At 42.8% G+C, this 22,172-nt stretch overlaps 2 protein-coding genes across 5 annotated transcripts in view; both read right to left on the reverse strand.

Moving 5' to 3' along the window:
* Positions 1–9,740: 9,740 nt before the first annotated feature.
* On the reverse strand, positions 9,741–15,060 carry LOC123820153 (olfactory receptor 2K2). Its single transcript, XM_045840860.1, has 2 exons — positions 15,034–15,060; positions 9,741–10,727 (listed from the first exon to the last, which is right to left on the reverse strand). Exon 2 carries the CDS (start codon positions 10,689–10,691, stop codon positions 9,741–9,743), a length of 951 nt encoding a protein of 316 aa, XP_045696816.1. The 5' UTR covers positions 10,692–10,727; positions 15,034–15,060.
* A 3,940-nt stretch (positions 15,061–19,000) lies between these two features.
* Positions 19,001–22,172, reverse strand: part of ECPAS (Ecm29 proteasome adaptor and scaffold) — a 99,243-nt gene continuing 96,071 nt past the window's right edge. For all 4 annotated transcript variants that reach the window (XM_045840231.1, XM_045840230.1, XM_045840232.1 and 1 more), the window contains 2 exons: positions 20,668–20,739; positions 19,001–19,284 (listed from right to left, as the gene is read on the reverse strand). In XM_045840231.1, the coding sequence (XP_045696187.1) occupies positions 19,145–19,284; positions 20,668–20,739 (212 nt within the window). In that variant the 3' untranslated portion in view covers positions 19,001–19,144. The remainder of the gene's footprint in view (positions 19,285–20,667; positions 20,740–22,172) is intronic.

A 22,172-nucleotide genomic window follows, 5' to 3' on the forward strand; every position in this document is an offset into this window, starting at 1 on the left:
GCCTTTGTCCACGTGTCCTTTATACATGTTCCCTGAAGGCCCTTCTTCCTCTGGCCCCCCATCCCCCTCCCACAGGAGGGCAGGTTTAAACACATGAATTTAGAGACACAAACACCCTGTCTGCAGCATGGTATATGTGTGTGTGTGTGTGTGTGTGTGTGTGTGTGATGTATATATATATCATGTATATATGATTATGTTTAGAGAAACTCTGGGGGCGGGACTGGGATAGGCGTGGATGTGTTCAAAGGAGAATTCTGCTAACACATTTTGCTTTAATGCTTTTACAAAAACATATTTGTCCATTGTGCAATGTGAAAATACAACAGAAGGTAAAATAACTTTTCAAGAATAATGCAGTTGAGAAATACTTGCATAAAATATGACACAGCCCCTAATAGTCAATGTCTCTCTTAAACTGGAACCATTTCTCCAAGTGTGAATTCTACTCAGTGCTAACTTTTGCCTGTGACGGAAAGACAACAAATACTAGATGGAAATTAAAAAGAATTTTGGTGAGCTACTTCAGTTCTCTTTGGAAACACAGCTAGGTGTGGGCATTCTGATAGCAGAAGTAGCCTCCTATGGACCAGGAATGCTGAGAATAATGCTAGAGTAAGTGGTCTATTCCTTGTGGAATCAGACATTGCGGAAGCAGCTCTGGCCCATGCAGAGTAGCATGGGACTAGCCCTTAATTTGTCCTGGGCACGATGCTGCTGTTAACACAATGTTAAGGAAACTTTCTGCCCTTAAGATAGGTCAAGAGGATGAGAACTAGGAAATGTACCGATGAACCTGCAGGTCCACCTGAGACAGGAAAATGGAAGACAAGGAACGAGTCTTCCTGGGAAGGTACTTCTTTGCTCAGGGGACAGTGAGATAACATGCACACCCACCTAGTCCTTCTCCCACTCCACATGTTCCACCGCCCCTTTCCCCCCGACTTCCCTTGGGGAAAAAGCAGCTACTGCTTAGCTCTCCAAATAGCACAGGAGCACTCCTTTTTTGACAAAACAGAACTAGCCAAAACAGTCTTAATGCTTTTCTTTCTCTGCAGCACCTCAGGACTTCATTAAGACACTATTGCCACTACACGAGTGCAAGTCACAGACGAGTTCTCACTGTCCGGGGGGAACTGGTCGCACCCGGCTTCATTACAGTTAGAACCCCAGGGGTGCCGCTGCCCTGGAGTGCACACAGGTTAAATAAGGCACCAGGGGACGCAGTCCGCTGGGTAAGCAATAAGTTAGAAACAGGCTTGGGAAAACCCAACTGAGATTTGTTAGGAAGAGAACTTTTCTTCTCAGCAAGTTTCCTAAGGGGAAATCAAAGCACCTTCAAAGTGAAAGGATCTCTACTTCTGAGTAGCAGTGATATATTGAGAGCTGGGAGTGGCTCGAGGTACTCATTAGAGGGTCCAAGGAACAATATTACTCTCACGTTTAAGAAGTTTACTCCATATGCTGCAAATACAGTGCAGTCTCATACTCTGTATGACGCCACGGTGATGGATACAGCATTGTGCATTTGTCCAAACCCGTGGACTACACAACAGCAAGAGTGAACCACAGTGCGAACTATGGATTTGGGGGTGACTGTGATGTGTCAATGTCAGTTCACCGGTTGTAACAAATACCCCCACTCTGGAGGGGATGCTGGTAACAGTGGATGCGGTGGGGCAGGCACAGGGAGTTATATGGGAACTCTCTGTACCTTCCCCTCAGTTTTGCTGTGAACATAAAACTACTCTAAAAAAACAGTGTTAGTGGAAAAAAGTGAGAGTCACAATAAACATATTAAAGAATTTACCATTTAATCAAGGACCTAAGTAGAAACAATAAAATAAAATAAAATAAAATAAAATAAAATAAAATAAAATAAAATAAAATAGGCAAAATACATGGGTAGACATTGCTTAACCTTTATTTTCTTTCAACAATTTTGTAGTTTTTAGTGTACAAGTCTTGAAACTCTTTTTTTTTAATATTTTATTTATTTATTTTGAGAGAGGGAAGGGAGGGAGAGAGAGAGAGAGAGAGAGAGAGAAACATCAATGTGTGGTTGCTGGGGGTTATGGCCTGCAACCCAGGAATGTACCCTGGCTGGGAATCGAACCTGGGACACTTTGGTTCCCAGCCTGTGCTCAATCCACTGAGCTACGCCAGCCAGGGCTAAGTCTTGAAATTCTTAACTCAAATTTGTTCCCAAGTGATTTTATTCTTTTTGATGTAATGTACATGGGATTGTTTTCTTAATTTCTTATTTAAATTAACTGCTCTTATATAAAAATATCCCTGGTTTTGTGTATTGATCTTGTGTATTGATTGTGTATTCTGAAACTCAGCTGAACTTGTCTGTTGGCTCTAATAGCTGGCTATTTTTGTCAGTTGCTTAGGGTTTTCTATGTACACGATCATGTCATCCGCAAACCAAGGTAACTTACTTCTTCCTTTCCAATTGGAAACACACAAACTACCACACCTTCTTTTCTTTTTTGAAGGATTTTTTTCATTTATTTTAATTGTTGTTCAAGTAGTTTTCTGCCTTTTACTCCCATCCCAGCCCACCCCCACCCAGTCCTCCCCACCTCCCTCCCATTTCCAGCCCCTCCCCAGTTGTTTTTGTCCATGTGTCCTTTATACCTTTTCCTGCAAACCCTTCCCCTTTTCCCCTGAAATTCCCTCTCCCCTCTGGTCACTGTCAGTCTGTCCCCAATTTCAGTGTCTTTCACACCTTCTTTTCTATACCTTCTTTTACCAAAGAAAAGAAGGAATTTTCTATTCCTTCCTGAGTCAAGAAGGAATAGAAAATTAGAACAGCTTATATCTAAGAATAATATGGAATTCATAATCTCATGTCAAAGAAAAGCCCAGGACCGGATAACCTCACTGGTGAATTCTGCTAAACACTTAAAAAAAGAATTAACACCCGTCCTCTCACACTCTTTCAAAAAAAGCAGAAGAGGACGAAATACTTCCTAAGTCATTCTGAGGCCAGTGTTTCCCTTATACCAAAGCCAGACAAAGAAATCGCTTGAAGATTTGTTACTATGATGTATGATAATATAAAAGCATTATTTCTAACGTGAAGGGGTTGTTCTGCCTTAAATTTTTAGATGTTTTCATGCCTGTCTCTCCCATTAGATGCTGGACTCCTTAAGAACAAAAATTCATGTTTTGCTCATGGCTGTAGCCCCCGTGACACCCCCAAAAAGTACCTCACACTCATTAGATATTGGGGAACTAGCTACTGAATCAGTACATTCATGAATAAATGTATCAGGATTTCTGAAGTCATTTGAAAAGAAAACTACAGACCAATAGCCCAATTCCTACTTGTGACACAGAGCTGGAGAATGCAGGGAGAAGCCAGAGGCCGTCTGGTGTGCTGCTGGCCCTGCCAAGTGAAAAGCAGGTGGTTTGTTGCTTGAACACCATTGCCGTGAGAAAAAAAGCAGTCCCTCTCTGCGCCAGTAAGAAGACCATAACTCGAAAAGCTCTGCAATTAAAACCACCCTAAAAGGAAGCCTATTGAACTCATTCTCATTCCCCAAAACCTGTCAGCCTCCTGCATCTACCAATCTGAATCACTCCTTGAATCTTCCAAGCCTTTGATGACAGCTTTACTTTCGATGCTCCCAGGAATGCCTTTCAATGTTTCAATTTGGTAGGAAAGGGAAGTTCCCAGGGTTTCAGCTTAGACACTCCTACTATAATGTCCTTAATCCATAATTCATAGAGACAATGTGGGAATGTGGCCGTTGTTCATGATATCTACTCCAAATATAACTTGTGAACTGAGGCAATGACCATGGGACACTTTCAGGGTCTCCAGGAAGTGAACTTGGAGATGAATCTGAATCACTTGAGATGCATAAGCAGACTCATTGACATATACAGTCACTGTCATTCTGGGTCTTTGGGAATTGGAGTAAATTCCACATCGATGTCCAGGAATCCAGAAGTTCTGTGTGTTTCCATCTCTCAGTACGATGACTTGGAGATCAAGGTGTGGTAGGAAAAAATAATGGCCCCAAACATGTCCACACCCTAATCCCAAAAGCCTATCAGTATGTTGTGTTAGATTACATGGCAATGGGGATTAACATGCAGATGAAATTGAGGTTGCTAATCAGCTGCCCTTAAAGTACAGAGATTATCCGTCTTGGCCCAATGGGATCGCAAGTGTCCTTACAAGTGGAAGAAGGAGACAGAAGGGAGAGAGTCGGAGAAAGAGATGTTACGACAGAAGCAGGGTCAGAGTGCCGTGATATGAGGAGGACTTGATTCACATCTGCTGGCTGCGGAGATAGACGAAGGGGCCATGTGTTAGTTTGCTCGGGCTGGCATAACGCCGGGCCGCAGACAGGGGTGGTTAAAATGACAGAAACTTCCTTCTCACGGTTCTGGAGGCTGAAGGAAGTCTCTGCCCCAGGTACCAAATAGTAGGAGAATAGAGAGGCATAAAAAGCAAGATGACTCCTCCAGTCAGAGAGAAGGGCTCTCTTTCCTCATAACTTTAGGTGCCTGCCCAGCCGCCATGGGCGCCTGCCCGGCTGCCATGGATTGTCTCGGCGAGGGTGGGGGAGGGGAGGGGCAGGTGATAATAGAAAAAAGTCAGGGAATTTACTTCATTCCAACTGATGCACAAGAGAGCTCCTCTGGCAGCTTTGCTGGTCTGTCTTCTGTCTGAACCTAGTGTGCAGGTTTGGGTTCCAGGCTACCCTTGAGTTCCGGGCAAGAGATATTGGAGGGCGGGGGCGGGGGGGGGGAACCAGAAAATTCACCAAGAGTTTGTTCATGCCTTGTGTTCTAGTTTCCTTCCCAGGTCTCCCTGCTACCCTTTATTTTTCAGAATCAGATAGCTTCTCTTTGCGTTCTGTCTAGACTTTTTCATTGCACTCAATGGGAGAAACCGAGTGGTGTGCTTGCCGCATCTGGACGGCAGCTGGAATCTGTCCCCGAACTGTCGCTCTCTCCTTACTTGGGGGGTTGCTTCTTTTCAACACCCCTTTGTTGGCTTTTCCTGTTTTATGGATTTAAATATTAGTGTTCCTCTAGTTTCGTCTTAGGCAACTTGCTCACTCCATACTCTCTCCTTCATTAATGTCAGCCATGTTCATTACTTAAATTATTAGATATATGCAACTGTGTCATAAGTTTATATCTCCAGGCTGACCTTTCTGATCAGTTCCAAACTAGCATGTCCAACTGATTCCTAATTATCTCTACCTATCTCAAAATCATGATAATTTCAATAGTTGTGTCTAAAACACAACTCACGATTCCCCCTTCAACTCCCAGAGTCGGTCCTTTTCAAGTGCCCCTGTGCCAGTTAATGACACTGCCAGCCTTCCTCGGCACCTAGAAATCCCCTTTGACATCTTCATCTCTCTCACTACTGGGATGGTTAAGGACCTAACTGAACAGCCCTCAAAGGCTTATTACTTGCATGTTTTTATTTGGCAGATGGTCGGTGAGCACGTAGGCCTTTGCAAAGCATGCACCAGGTGTCCTCTCTGTGGCAGACCTCAAGCTAAGCTATGGGTCGATAGCAGCGGTCGATAGCAGTGAATAAAATTGATACAATCCTTGCGGCAATGAACCCACAAACTAGTGAGAGACATTAAACAAGTAAACCCTCAAAAGTCGCTATCAAATTGCAAATTGTGATATATGTTCTTAATAAAGGAACCGGCAAGACAGAGCACATCGTTATTATGGAACTAAAATAAGTTTTGTGTTCCTAGAGTGAAAAAGGTAAATAGTGAGGAATAAGATTATGAAAGTCCACCCTGGCTGGCGTAGCTCAGTGGAATGAGTGCGGGCTGTGAACCAAAATGTCGCAGGTTCGATTCCCAGTCAGGGCACATGCCTGGGTTGCAGGTCATGACCCCTAGCAACCGCACATTGATGTTTCTCTCTCTCTCTCTCTCTTTCTCCCTCCCTTCCCTCTCTAAATAAATAAATAAATAAATAAATAAATAAAATTAAAAAAAAAAAAGAAAGTCCTTGCACGTTATCTTAAGGACTTGGGCTTTAGGGTAATAAAAAGGCCCCGAGGGATGTTAAGCAGGGAAACGACAGGATCAGAATTTCCAAAAGCTGAAATCTGGTCATGTTATCATTTATGCAGGAATCTTCTCTGCCACATACATTCTTCTTTTTAACAATACGTGGAAAGCATCCCTTACCTGAGACTATGAAAGTAATGATTGTAATTAGTACTGGCTGAGAGGCAGGCTAATCCAAATGGAAGAATATACCATTTACAAATAACTAACTTTAGTATTGCCTATAGTATATAAAACACATTTTTAATTAAATCATTTTATTGTAATTCTATTAAGTTGTCCCAATTTCCCCCCCTTTGCCCTCCTTTCCCATCCCACCCCCACTCCCACCGTCAGTTCCCCCACTTTATCTGTGTCCGTGGGTCCATGTTCTTTGTCTAAAACACGTTGATATTTCTATGTGCTTGCTCTTCTTCACAGCAACTCTATGTGACAGAAACACTGTGACTACTGTAACTCCTATTCTGCGCTAGAGAGGTATCTGCTCAGATGCCACCTTGGGTCTTTGACCACCGGGTCATTTCTAACCTCTCTCAGTGGCCCATTCTGGTCCCCATCCCATTCTGACGATCTGCTCAGTTCCTTGTGTCAATACTGAGGTGATAACTACAGAGTGCGTTCAGGCCCTTCAGGTTGTCCTAGTTCATTCTTTGAAGTAAAGATTTCAGTCACATCCATAACACTGGTTATTTCTGTTTAGATTTGGTACCGCCCATATTATAGCTAAGTCCAGGAGGCCCATAATTAGTTCTGTTCTAATGAAAGCCTACTATAAAATATCACTTGCAAATGACTCTGAAATTGTCAGGAAATGAATGTGGTATTTGGGTTGCAATGGTTGAGGGATCTAAGCAGAAAAAGAATTACTTCTAGCTGCTATGAAAGCTTCCTGATCAGCTCCCCCCTGCTACCCCAAAACTCAGGGCTTTTATCTTTCTTTCTTTTTTAAAGATTTTATTTACTTAATTTTAGAGAGAGGGGAAGGGAGGGAGAAAAAGAGGGAGAGAAACATTGATTGGCTGCCTCTGGCACATGCCCCAACAGGGGACCAAAACACAACCCAGGCATGTGCCCTGGCTGGTAATCTAACCCTCGACCTTTCAACTTTGCAGGACGATGCTCAACCAACTGAGCCACACCCGTCAGGGCTCACGGCTTGTTTCCGCCCCCCACTATCAAACAGCTCTTGGCAGCTGCATCTGGCATCAAACGTGTCCCCTCGCTCTGTCACCAGAACGGGGCTGTGTGGTTATTGCAAGCCTCTTAAATGTAGCTTACACAACCAGGAACACATCATGGGAGCCCAAGACCTAAGGGAATGGTCTGAGAGGTAAATAGCCCAGAGTTCAATGCTAAACCTTCTTAGGTCTTCCATATTTTGAAATGTGTCAAATAGGTTAACCACCCCCTCCCCTCTAAACCCTCTCCCCTTTTCCATTCTAAAAGTAGAGAGGCAAGTGAGACTGTGCACGTGGAGGAAGAAAGAATGGAAGAACAACTAAAATTAAAAGGAAAAAAGAAAGAAAAACAAATCCCACTTCTCTTTTGGGATCAGAGTTTCACTGGAAACGAACGTCTCCCGAAGAATGGCCATCTCACAGCCTTTCTCGGAATTTCTCGGGGCTCTGTTATAAATGCGGCGATAGGGCCCCACCCCAGGGCCACTGGGTCAGCGAGTGTGGGAACAGAGGCCCCACTCTGTGTTTTATTTATTTATTTATTTTTAGAGAGGGAAGGGAGGGAGAAAGAGAGAAACAGCAATGTGTGGTTGCTGGGGGCCATGGCCTGCAACCCAGGCATGTGCCCTGACTGGGAATTGAACCTGCGACACTTTGGTTCACAGCCTGCGCTCAATCCACTGAGCTACACCAGCCAGGGCATTTTATTTATTTTTAAGATTTTATTTATTTCTTTCTAGAGAGAGGGGAAGGGAGGGAGAGAGAGAGGGAGAGAAACATCACTGTGTGGTTGCCTTTCATGTGCCCCACGCTGGGGACCTGGCCCGCAACCCAGGCACGTGCTTTGATGGGAAATCAAACTGGTGACCCTTTTTTTCGGTTTGTGGGAGGACGTCCAACCCACTGAGCCACACCAGTCAAGGCCCCGCTCTGCATTTTAAACAAGCAGCATTCTTATACAAGTAAAATATTAAAAACCACAAATGTGAATTGTCTCTGTAATTGTCAGCTATTTATAAAGCAATATACCTCATGGCTTATGTTGTTTCTTCTTCATTTTCACAAGTGGCACTTACATCCTAATTACGTAATAATCAGTTTAAAGATGATGCATTGATGACTTTATTGAAATGCTGTTATAAACATAAAAGGTACAAAATTATAGGAATCCTGGCCCTTGTGAAGTCAGTCATTCAATGAAACAAACACACACACACACACACACACACACACGAAGAAACCTTCATTAGCGTATGGGTGGTACACCGGCATAGAAACAGACACGATTTGCTCAAATATCTAATGTGCATAGACAGGCAAGGTTCAGGTGAGCAAATCAAGCGGGCATTGCATGCCTTCCTCAGGAAGTCGGGGAGTTCTGATCAGGAGTTTAGAGAAAGGAAGGGCAGCTGGGGGTTCCCCGCGGCGCGGCGGGGTGAGCCCTGGAGCGGACGGCGGAAGGCCAGGGCTGCGGTTCCGGTTTGGCAGCGACGTGACAGTGAGTGAGCAAGTCTTCTCATTTCTCCTTGGTTCTGTCTTCTCGCCGGCATAATCTGTTCTTTGTTTCTGGATTTAAGGCAGAGAAGATGTCCAAGTTTCTTCTGGCGCTAACATTCACTGACTCGAAACTTACCCAACTTTCCTTCTGGAACGAATGTGTGATGACTCTATAGCCCAGAACTTCCCACAACGATGAAACACAAATACAGAAAATAATACTAAGTGCAAACTGGAATCTACTATTGCCCATAGGCAGTTACTCTGTGTACACACGGGGGGTGGGGGGCGGGTAGCAAATATCTGGAATTACCTGCTGAAGGGCAGGCCACTTACAGTGAAGGCTTCCCCTACTATGTGAGTGTTCTAGGAACCCATCTGCATCAGTGTACTGGCCGGCGTTGTTGTGAGAGGCTGTGTTCAGCTTCAGTGAATTTTTTTTTGAAGACTCTTTCAATGCATTTATTTGCCCATTTCATGATGGGTGATCTGTGAGTACACCTGCCCACACATACCACCCTGAGTGTTCCATAGTTTTTAACCAAAAACAGCAGGACCCCCATGTCCCACCCTCCCTATTCATCTGCTCTTTCCCCAAACAACATTTTTTTGTGGTTTCCTGGATGAAAAAAAGCCCTCAAAGGGAAACATTTTGCCAATGTGGAAGAGGCGAAACAAATAAATGGCAAAAGCACTAAAAGGCAGCAAAATCACCAAGTTCAAACACCGTTTTGAGCAGCGGAAAAAAGGTCTCAATAGGTGTATTGCATCAAGTGGAGAGTACTTTGAAGGTGACTGAAGTTTAAACATGTAAGAACAATGCAGAATGTTTTATAGACTAATTCTGAGTTGTGTGGATCCCCCTCCTATCTCGCAACTGTGAAATTACAGAGCAAAGGTTCCAGCCACTGAGTTAAGGGTGAGTACATCGTCTTGAATTTCCCTGGTGGGTTCTGCCAGGGGCGCACCCTTGTACACCCCAGGCACCCGGTCAGAGACTTTCACGTGTTTGATGCAATGAGACTTTGCCCAGCAGTTTTCTAATAGCATCTTTGACTTCCATGTTTCTTAAACTGTAAATTATGGGGTTCAACATAGGGGTAAGCACACCATAAAGCAAAGAGATGACTTTATCTATTTCCTGGGAGGTCGACAAAGGCGGCTTCAGGTACATGGAGAGGGCAGCCCCGAAATACAAGACCACCACAGTCAAGTGGGCACCACAGGTAGAAAAAGCTTTGCTTCTTCCCTCTGCCGAGCTGATTCTCAGGATAGTGGACAGGATGAAGACGTAAGAGATGCAAATAAAGAGCATCGGAATGGGCAGGAGGAGCACACTGACGACCAGCAGGGTCACGTCCATGAGCAGTGAACTTGCGCAGGCTAACTTCAGCACTGCCAGGATTTCACACGCGAAGTGGTCGATGAGATTCCCACAGAGGGGGAGCCGCAGAGCAAGGCTGGTTTCCAGCAGGGCGGTCAGACAGCCTGTCACCCAGGAGACGGTGGCCATCTGCACACAGACCTGCCTGTTCATGATGACGGGGTATCTCAGCGGGTTGCAAATGGCCACGTAACGGTCATACGCCATCACAGCCAGGAGCACACACTCCGTGGAGCCCATGGCAAGGGACAGGTACATCTGCACAGCACACCCGGAAAAAATGATGGTTTTCTGGGATGAGAGCAAGTTCACCAGCAAAGTGGGAATAAAGGCAGACGTGTAACAGATATCCATGAAAGAGAGATTTCTGAGGAAAAAGTACATGGGGGTTTGAAGGCGTGAATCTAGAATAGTGATTAAAATGAGAGTGCTGTTGCCCAAGAGGGTGATCAGATACATTACAAGGCTGAAGTTGAAGAGGACCACCTCTAACTTTGGGTATCTAGAAAAACCCTTCAAGGAAAAAAAGCTCCAGATGGTGAGGTTTTCTCCTTGCATTTTCTTTCTTTCACCAGTAATCACGCTAGGCTCATTCTCTTCATCACATGTGAGAACATCAAAGAGGTGGGTAAAGTGTAATGCTCCTTTAGTTAGGAAAACACCTGCAAACTTATTTTCACTATTACAACCACAATTTTACCCCCAAAATATTACAGGATAGTGTCTCTCTTGTTCTAAGAGAAGAACAATATGACCTACATAAAAAAATTGATTCTTCCATGACAAAATTTAGAAAAGAACGATATTGAAAACAAGATAAACATTCAACATTTAATCTCAGCTCATAATCCTATGCTGAACACACAGTAGGTTTTCAGTAAAGATTCTGAAGTACCAGATGACGAGAATATGAGTGAACATTGAATAAATTACTGAGCACGCATTAGAAAAGCAAGGCAGGTAAGTGAGGGAAAGAAAGCACGCTGCTACAACAAGAGCCTGTAATGATCTTCACTGGAAGAAGAGGAGGAACGTTGAAAGAAACAAATACATGAATTTTAAGCCAACAGCTATGAAGTTCTGGGTCTAAATTAACTATCCTTTCCAACTAACAGCTCAGAGGTCTACAGATTTGCTCAAAAACATGACGACACTGTTTGCAGCATTGGAGGTACCTACCCCTTTTGATTATGTTTAAGAGCCAGTTTACAAGCCACACAGAATAACCCACCTCCTTTAAACACGGATACATCCACTGTACAGCTTTATTCTTTATTGACATCCATGCTTTTATGAGAGTGTGAATAGGGGTAAAAATTCTGCCCAGGCAAAACTCTTAGTATACATTATAATTCACGAAGACCCAGGAAATGTAGAAATTAAATTCTGTTTAAGTTATCTTAAAACCTCTTGGAAAAGAAAATTAAAGATCATCTAATTATACACGAGTCACTTAAGGTTTTATTTTTTTATATTTCACACTATAAGAAAAAAATAATTACTAAAACTTTCCTTGCTTCTGCACTGACATTACTGGTTATCGCCTTCAATCTTTCTCCTGTCCCCACTAGTTCTTTCTGCTCTAGTTTCAAATATTCTTAAAATTCCCTTCACTGCCATGCTCCATATGCAAACTGCCATCTTAGGTTTGCTCTTTCTTTCGTAGACAAATTCCTCAATTACATGGTTTATCTGAACACTTCAGTCTTCCCTTTCTCATCACGGACCTTCTTTCCCAGTTTCTCAGTTTCAACCAACATTATCATTTGTCTCCCGTGTCTCCATCTTTTCAAGGCAGCGCAGATGGTGATGGTAGAAATCTTAATGTGGCAGGGGGCATCCTATATCATGCCCCTATAAAGTAAAGGGACATAATAGTTTTCAAATAGTTTTCATTATATTACATAATCACCTTTGACTTCTCCTCCACTGTATCTTATCTAGCCTACTAGCAAACCCTTTCATTTTTTTTGTTTGTTTTAGTCATCTGTCCCCAAGCAGTTGACAGTGTAGGTCCAAACATCATCAGTAACACTGAACACCTGATTCAGTATTTCAGGGAACGCCCGTCATTACTGCTTCCCTCCGTGGTACTTGGACAGGCAATTTTCCTCCTAAGAGCTCCATTCTTCCTACTTCACAGTAGTTAGTGCTTATTCATGTTAAATTACTTCTTAGGGATTTCTCTGCCAAATTTTATATTTAACCAATTCTCTACCAAAATCTGATGATAATGTAAGAAACTACTTTAACAAAAATCAAAATTTTTGTGCTAATGATTAGCGAAGAAAACACTTAAAAAAAAAGAATGAAAAATCAGCCCTGTTGCCTGGGACTTGGTATTTTCTATTGTTTACAAATAGTAGCCAAGAAAAACTGGTCCTCTCACCTGAATTCTCTGTCACCAACTCCAAACACTGTTTTATGATGTACTTGATCAAGTTAGCTAAGTGCAAGAAAGAATAAATTCATCCACGTTAAAAATGTTAAACATATTACAGAAAAATCAGCAGCGCAATTCATTTCTTCCCAAAGTATTGCTTGTTACCTCCACAACTAAAAACACAAAGGACAGCAACAGAAATACCACATAAATTTAAATCCTCTGTCGTTTGGGGGAATACCCATCGTCCCTGAACAATTTAAAAGTTCAGCAGCTATATATTACAGAGGTTTGAAACTTCAGATCCTTCAGGGATAATGTCCCAAAGATCCAATTATAGCAAACTTTTAAAAGTTGAGACAGAGAGTGAACCATAGTTACCCCAAAATAATTTCAAAAAAACTCATAAAAACCAAGTCTTCTATTCCACACTGCCCACCCTAGCTATATCAAGATTTTTCCTTGAGTGATTACAGTGTAGAAGACTGAACAGTATATAGAAGAAAAGATAGCCATAGAATTCTAAGATATATATATATGTATATATGTATATGTGTGTGTGTGTGTGTGTGTGTGTGTGTGTGTGTGTATATATATATATATATATATATATATATATATATATATATATATATTAAACTATTCCCTAGTTTTCAGACATTAAGGGGAGAACATTTATTTTTAAAACCACAACCAATGAAAGTTTACTCTTTAAACAAACAAATGATCAGAAATTTCATTCAGTATGCATCTGTCGAGAGGACCTTAAAGCAATGAACACTCAGGAGCAATGGGCACACCTAGCACCCAGATACTGATTTCTAAATACAATTCTCAACCACAAGAAAACGATGCTCCTTCAGGAGATGGCGGACACCAAAAAGCTGGAGGCGGAAAAGGACGAGATCAACTCGGAGTGCCGTACCACACTGGAATGCAAGGAAACAGGCAAAGAACGACAGGGAGATTTCAAACGACCACAGATGCCCCCTTGGTGAAGCTCCCATTGGCCAAATCTGGGACTATTTTGACCATCAAAATAAATAATGGTAAAAATGGATTACAATCCATAGAATAAAATAAGAATGCATGAGTTCTTGGGAGGAAGGGAGAACGGGAGGAAGGAAAGTTGGTTCTTCCTTATAGTAAGGTGCCAAAAAGTAAATATAGAAGAATGATGTAGTTAAAAATTAACCAAGGTTAAAGGTTGTTGTAGTAATAGATTATCATAGGGAAAGTGTTATAGTAAGTAATAAAAGCATTACAGTTGTCACAGGTAAAAAAGCTGGATGAGAAACAGGATATTTACATTCTCTCAAAGTATCTCACCACAAACGACTTACCAATTTCCAAAACCAGACAATGAGCAGGAAGACCTGGAGGACAACCACAGCAACATCACCAAGAACGGCATAAACTGACTCCACATGCCTTCCGATATAAAGCACTGAAGACGTGATATCACTTCTGTGGTGTTCTATCAAAAATACAACCTGAATCTGATCATCAGGGAAAACCAGGCAAAATTACGTTGAGGAATATTGCACAAAATAACCAGCCCATGTGGATCAGTGGATTGAGTGCTGGACTGCAAAGCAAACGGTTGCTGGTTCAATTCCCAGTCAGGGCACATGCCTGGGTTACAGGCCAGGTCCCCAGTTGGGGGCATGTGAGAGGCAACCAAGCGATGTATCTCTTGCACAATGCTGTTTCTCTCCCTCTCTTTCTCTCTCCCTTCCCCTCTCTAAAAATAAATAAATAAAATTTTTTAAATATATAAGGGTTTGAAACACTGAGAGAAGACTGAAGCAGGTGTTAGGAAGAGAGGCAAAAAGCCCACAAATTTTAAGGACTAGAAGAATGTGGAAGAATACTAGAAGAAACTAGTCAATGAGAAATACCTAGTAGCAGGAAAGGCTAAGGAGCCACAAAATAGTAACATCTCATTGAATTTTAGATTGTTGGCTGGTCTTAGCTGTTCTCTACACCACTATTACTCCCCAAAATTCATTTAAAATCATATAAACACAACATAATGGAGCTTTGGGTAATCGAGGTTACAGAAGTAGCTACCAGAATGGAAAACTTGTGGGTACGAGGCATTGAAGGCAATCTGTGAAATCACGAGCTGACCACGTGGCTAACTGAGCAGAGACTTCAGTGGTCACGTACAATAAAAAACTGAGAGTTTACAGAATTAGTGCAGGAAGTCGCTGAAAAAGAAAAGAGCAACAACAAACTCTGAAATGAAGGGGGAGTATGATTTCCAGAGTTGCCAAATACGAAATGTCCACTTTTCAACAAAAAATTATGAGACATGCAAAGAAACAGGAAAGCATGGCCCATACTTAATGATAAAAGGGTCACTCCATCAAGAAGACATAACAACTATGAATATATGACCTAAAACACACACCCCCGAAATACTGGAAACAGAAACTGACAGAATTAGAGGGAGAGATAGACAATTCAACAATAATAGCTGAAGACGTTCATGCTCTCAATTATTGGTAGGACTACAGTGTTACCCACAAGGATATATAGAGAAGGCTGAAACACCACCATAAATCAACTAGACTTAACACCATCCATAGAACAGCCCGGCCAGCCGCACACAAGAGCATGCTTTGTCAAGTGCACATAGAACATCAGCTGACTTCGTGCCACCATAAAACGTGCACTGCAGTGTTTGGGTTCCTTCCCTCCACAGGGCGCTCACGAGATCCATGCTGATGTGTGTGACTGCGGTTTGTCCATTTTTTATTGCTGTATGATGGTCTCCATTATGGTAAACACTTTCCCCACTGTTCCATTGAGACATCTGAATTGTCTCCATTTTTGGGCTGTTTCAACTAATGTTATAGACCTGCACATGTATTTCTTTTGGTACACATAAGTGCACATTACCCTGGAGTGTATACTCAGGAGTAAAAACGGTGATAGAACCTCTGTCACCTTCAGTAGACAGTGCTGCACGATCTTCCAGCACGGCATGAAAATTCTCCTCCTGTGAGGAACATCAGCTTCCTAGTGCTGCATAACAAAGGAACCAGAACTTAGTGCCTTAAAACAAGAGCTGTTTTCTTATATCCCACGGATGTCTGGTTCAGGAATCCAGACTGTTTAAGAGTGATGTTAGTTGAAGATGTGTAGTATGAGCTTGACAAGGATTTTTGGATTACAGATTTTTTTTTTCCTTTAGGCAGGAGTTAGCGTGACCTGGGGTCAGAATGAATAGGCTGATTTTTTTTTTTTTTTAGAATTAAAAGGCTCAGTAACATTAATTAAAAGGCTGGATACATTCTGTGATTAAATATGCCCTAGCATTTGCTTCAGAGAGAAAGTTATTTTATCAGGGAATCTAGAGTCTAGTATTAGGAGTTCCACATAACAAGAACACCTACAAGCCCTCAGGTCGTACACATTTCACGATGGGATGAAGGCAGAGAGCCCACGGAGGCTCCTCCCCAGAGGACTCAGAGAGGCCCCAAACGCACCCTGGAATCCGCGGTGAGCAAGCAGAGATGGCTGGGCCTGTGGCAAGCTACTGGGCCTTTTTCCGTTTTTTAAAGTGTAAGTACCAGTCAGTGCCTCAGAAGCAAAACTGTTTTTCTGGAAAATCAGTACGAATTAATGCACTACTTCAGAAGAACTGGTCATGCAACCTTTATTTACGACTTCATGTCTTCTTAGATTTGCCTTTCAAGTAAGACTGTCACATGCTTCACTAGCTGAGTACATATTGCAGAGGATTCTATGAAGGCTTTGCATATAAAATACAAAACTCTGTTACATATACATCCATTAACAACAGTTTGTACATTACAACGAGTGTCAGAGAACTCCCTGGACTTAAGGGGCTGCGTGACTGCATCGCGGCAGCGGCCAGCAGAAACACCCCAGTGGGCAGAGTTCACACAGTGCACTTGCCGCTAGAGCACAGACCAACAGTCACATCTGGTTTCTTTTTCTTCTCAGTAAACACACAAGTGAAAGACAGAAGGGGAAGCAGTGGGGACTTGGTGTCAGTCAGGTTTCACTGTGCACCCTTTAAAAGGGTTACTTAACCCTTTTAAATAAATGTGTATCGGTGCATGTGTATCACAGGCAGGCATGCTGGCAATGATCAATTGGACGCAAACATTAAAGAAACTGCTTTTGATCACCAAAAAGACTTTACACTGCTTTGCTTTGACCAACTGTTAAACCTCAGGTACCTCCTTTCCACGTATCAATAAATTTATGAAGCCATCTCTAGTGTACAGACTCCAGGAATAAGGAATTTAGCAATTAAACTCTCAACCAGCTGCTTTTACAAGTAGCACTGAATGTTCCTAGAGGGGGGAATCATAAGGATCTGTGTCAGATAGCGTTGGACAACGAAGGCAGAAGACAGAAACATTCACCATCTTCTTCCACTTGCTCACCAGTATCGACTCCCCACAATCACAACTCTGCTTTAACCCTTTTGAATAAATGTGCACACACGCACACAGACAGGCCGCACCGGGAGACCAGGGTGCAGCATTACTCGTTGTGCAAATGACTAGGCTGGTCGAGATGAAGGCATTAAGTGTATAAACTAGAAATGTGCTTAGACAGCTCCAAGAAATTAATTCACTAGCACTAAGCACTAAGGTTCAAGTATCTTAGCACCTCTCAGCACCATGGGAAATTTCCAATGTTAAATAACAAAGTTTAAAAAGCATAAAATTTGCTGAGGCCTGAGCATTTCACATGGGCCAAGAGCACAACTCTTGCCCTTACACGTAGTTTCTGGCAATACCTGGCCTGCCCTGGGCTCTGGCCTGGGAAGAGCGCCCCAGGCACCGAAAACGAGAGTCCGAGGACGCTTCGTGGGACGGGGAGCACTGACCGGGAACACTCTGTGAGGCTGTAAGCTTTCCGCTGAACACCCAAAGTGGGTTTTTTTCCTCCAGCAGAAGCCGTTCTCAAGCAGAAGTCCATGACAGGTTCCTTACCACTCATGATACTGCGAAAACAATGACTATTTAGCATGAGCTAAGAGGATGTTTCAGTAATAAACACTTAAAGGATTCATTTTTGAACCCTTTCCCCAGTGAGAAGCGACCCCAGATGCGGCACAGCCAGCCGAGACCAGGCACGACCACGGCGGTGTTTTCAAACCGAGAACAGCAACCCCCGAGTGAGCTGGGAGAGGAATCCAGTGAGCAGTGGAAATAGCAGGGGTGTGGGAGGGTCCGAGCATACCGCACACAGGAGGAGTCTGAACTATTTCAGAAAACGTTTATTTCAGTTAATGATTGTATATTCATTTTCATTGTCTCTCTCACACACACTCACTGTTCTGGGTCAAGTGTGAACAATTATTTTTACTATGAGTCACAGTCAAGGAAGTTTGAAATACATTGCTCCACAGAGACCCCCAAAAATACTGGCCATGAAGTTTTCCACCTGGTGGTGATGTCGGAGAGGGGTCAGTAGTGAGTGTAAACCAATTTTGTGCCTGGAATCCAAGGTAAGCTACAATGTTCTCATTTACCTTAAACACTGACTTAGTCAAACTTGTTTTTCTCCTTACCCTGTATTCTTAGGCAGGGGTATAAACAGTTTAAGGAAAGGAAGAAACCCTACCTGTAATTATTTACTTGAGTGGTATCATGTTTTTCCCAGGTGGTGCACTAAAATGCTTTCCTTTCTATCCTAAAACCATACTATTAATATAAAAGTGGGTATAAAATTGTAAGTTGTCTCTCTGGTTTTGAGAATATGAATGAGCGGTCTAAATCAAAACACGATTTCATTGTCGGTTGGGGTTTTGCAAACTAAGCAACCGCAGACGGACAGAAGGGGCACTCCGGCCCTGACCTACCTGTGTCTGCCCGTGAAAGGGCGATCAGAATGAGCCCACAGAGACTGAATTCTCCCCACGACTTGTAAAGAAAGATGCTAAACAGTTACTTCCTAAAAACCAATCACCTACACAAATGACAAAACAACGTTCAGCTTCTGAATTTCAAGAATCCAGTGATGATGCCAGTCCAGTTCCGGTTCAAGGCCTGCTGTGCGCACCCACTGTGGGAGTTTCTCGGGTGGGCCTGGCGAGAGCTCGTCGGCAGCAGGGGGTAAAGGGAAATTTCCTGGGCCAGTCACCCAACACCTGGACCCTGGCCTTCGCACGGGCCTCAGAAAAAGAAGCTACGTCATCATATAGCGTGCTTCCTCAGGTGTAGAAGGGGGTTAACGTACAAGGGGGTTAAACGAAGTGATTCACAGACTCCCTTCCTGAAATACCGTCATTTAATTTGGATGCAGTTCTAAGAGTGTGGATCCTATTGCTCTGCGACTCTGTCTATTCCTTTAATAACAGCTTTAATCGTCTAGTACCTACTTCCATCAGTTTTACTTACAACCACCTCTCAGACATCCATGTTCCACTAAGCTCACTCAGCCCACATAATTTAAAAACATCAGATAAAATAAAGCTAATAAGGAACGAAAATTTAAGGCATTTTTTTTTATTATATCAGCCAAGGAATGATGCATGCTACAGATTAATCTTTACTTTTCCCCCTTGGTTTTCCAAAGAACACCACCGTTTCAACCCCAATAAACATGGCACTTGTTTGTTTCTTCCCCTTCTAATTTATTCCAGATTTTCAAGTGTTTTCTTCAGTAACGACGCTTTCTCCTGTAGCTCAGGTCTGCTGTCTGTCTCCATAGTTGCTAAAGACTCGATCAGGAGCACTCTGCATTCAGATGTCAAACTTTCCCACTGTTTCGATTCTGAATGAAAAGAGAAAGAAGATAAAAAGATTCCTCATAGAACAAGCAAGCAAAAAAAAAAAAAATTAGTCTTTCTGCTTTTCCTCCATACACAGTATTCCCAAAATAAATGCACAGCAACCCCTTGGTAACCAATCAGTGTATGATGATCACAGGTCCAGCGGTCATCTCGAACCCTAATTACTGGCAACAGCCGGTCAGGCAGTCCCGTTCTCCGCGTCCAGTACGGGTGGGGCAGAGAGAATAGGGGGACGCTGCAGCAAAGTGGGAAGTAGGAAGGCAAAGCACGCGGTGACGATAAAGCCATTTCAACAACACTAAAAGCCTCTTTAAGTGTTCAGTAAAAAAAAAAAACCTTGAATAAATTTCCTAATTACAAAGTCAGTGTCAACAGACGGCATTTTATTACTCCTTTCTTTCAGGGAAGGATCAGAGAAACTCAGAAAGTAAAGGTCCTGTATCTTGTTGCTGAGGTTCAGCCACTTTCCAGTGGTGTGGTTTCAAGAAAGTCATTTCACCGTTTAGGCTCATTCTGCTCATCCAGAAGAGATTCGCACACAGTGAGACAGCTAGGTGCCTAGTTCTACGGAGTGAGGGGAAAAGGGATTTCAAGATGTGCAGTGTTACTGAGGCTAAAAAGCCAGTTTTATGGAGCCCCAGGAGAGGCGCTTTAACAGCTAAGCAAACCTAGAAAGGTAGAAATTGCAAACAAACAGGACCTGGAGAAAACTGCTCCTTCTTTCCCATTCTTAATCCCTGGGGTTAAGAAAAGAAGAAGAAAAAGAAAAAAGGAAAGAAGCCTCCTTTTTAAACCAGTAACAGATAACACCACTAGAGGAAATGTTTTCTATTACTAGGGACCCTCAGAAGAAATCCTCTTGGTATGAAGGTTTAAAAAAAGAAAAACAGGAAAAAACAAGATTAAGAAAACTGCTATCAAATCAGGTGACTGGGGCGGATCGTGGCTCAAAGGCTCTCCCGGCTGCGCCCTTCCACTGCCGCACTGTTCACTGACTGCGCCCAGGAGCTCCGCTACCAGTGGACCTGCCGTGTCGAACCAGGATCACAGCGGGCTCCCCTGGAAACAGAGACTGTGATTCTCAGATGACTCCAGCTTCACAATACGTAAAATGTACATGGGAAAAAACTTAAACAATACAAATTAAAGGTTTTAGCTTTGTCTATCTCACTTGGATGTGTGTGTATGTTTGTATTTTGTTTATATATATATTTTTAATATATGTATATGTTTGTATTTTAGAGTAAATGCTTACTGAAAAACAAAAACCAAAACCAAAACCAAAACCAAAAACCATTGCTAAAACATATGCCATAAAACACCCTGGCTTTCTGGTCCTTTAGGCAGAACAATCAAGAACTCACCTTCAAGTTTTTTAAGCAGTAATTCTATCACAGATAAAGCTTCTGTTCTCACAGATGAGTAGGTCTTATTTTCTAAGAAGAAAATCACATAATGCACATTATTTGTTTTATATATCTTATACACAAAAGCTCCAAGATTAAGTTAGTGTTACTGAAAGATGTTCAGACATTATAAATCCGGGGAAAGACACACCCTTTCTTACATAAGCTCCCCTTTGCATGTTATTTATTATTAAATGCTTGAAATGTGCCACATGTCCACATCCGTTATATTAAAAGAAAAACACCAGTCAAATGTATCAATCACCTTTAAATGGCAATATTTAAAGGACCCATTTTAGAAGTGGGAATTCAAAAGACGCTATCTCAAACACACAGTGATCTTCTCATAATACCTAAGAAAGGTCTTTAGGCTTTCATGACCTCCTCATTTTAACAAAGAACATTACACAACCCAGGGTTAGGGCCAAACCAGGCAGGGACACCTGCCTGGGACCCTGTAAAGACTAGTTTCTTAACTGCCAATTCTTTCTCTAAAAGCATACTGCCTCCAAGAATTACAATGGAAATACGCTTCCTTGGCATCTGCTCTAGACACAGCATCTAGATCCCAGTGACACTGCCTACCGGAAAAATGAACACACAACCAAACCCGCAGCAAGAAAAGCACAAAAGGACCTTCTAACACCCTGTTATGCCACAAGCACAGAAGCGCTTATAGGGATGATGGTGACCTGTCAACAGGGCCCAGGAGACGGCCAGAAGGAGCTCCCACTGGCCCACCTGGGACAATGTCAGCAACAAATTAATAAAAATAATTAATTATAAACCAACTGGGGGGAAAGGAATCCCTGAATCAGCATCAATAATAAAGAGACAGGGAGAGGGCGGGATCCTGCTTACGAGAGGTTGCCAACTGCCAAACGGTAAGCGTGGAAGAAATGCTGAGCTAGAACATCACCTTCACAAAGACTGACTCAGCGAGAAGCATCAGTACACGCCGGACCTCGCAGACATTCTGAAGGGGGAGGTCCACCTACACGGTCTCGGAGTGTCTTCCCAGACTGCGCTGTTAGTCGCAGTTTTGAAGAGAAAGCGGGTTATTGGAGCTAGATGTTCTCACAGGCTGGTTATTAGACACAGGGGAGGGGGGGAGTAACTATACAGTAGAGAAAATTGAGTGGTACCTTGCCCAGGTAATCAACACTGACATCGCCAATGAGGGCAGATGGACACCGTGCCTCCTGATGCGAGGCACGTCGCTTACGGAGGGAGTATCCCACCTGGGGAATCATGACCTGGATCTAATCGTGAGGAAACATCAGACAGACACCAAGTGAAAAACACTCTAGTTAAAAAGGGGGGGTGGGGAGACTTTTCTTCAAAACTGTCAGTGTCATATAAGACAAGGGAAGGCTGAGGAAGAGTCCCAGACCAGAGGAGAATAAAAAGATATGACAACTAAATTCAGCAAGCAATCCGGGCTAAACTCCTTAATGGAGGGG

Source organism: Phyllostomus hastatus, unplaced genomic scaffold (genome assembly GCF_019186645.2).
Source record: "Phyllostomus hastatus isolate PE091 unplaced genomic scaffold, TTU_PhHast_1.1 phas_contig_34, whole genome shotgun sequence".
NCBI lineage: Eukaryota > Metazoa > Chordata > Mammalia > Chiroptera > Phyllostomidae > Phyllostomus > Phyllostomus hastatus.

Coding starts and splice junctions, on each gene's coding strand:
- LOC123820153 (XM_045840860.1), bottom strand. CDS start 10,691: ATGCAAGGAGAAAACCTCACCATCTGGAGCTTTTTTTCCTTGAAGGGT.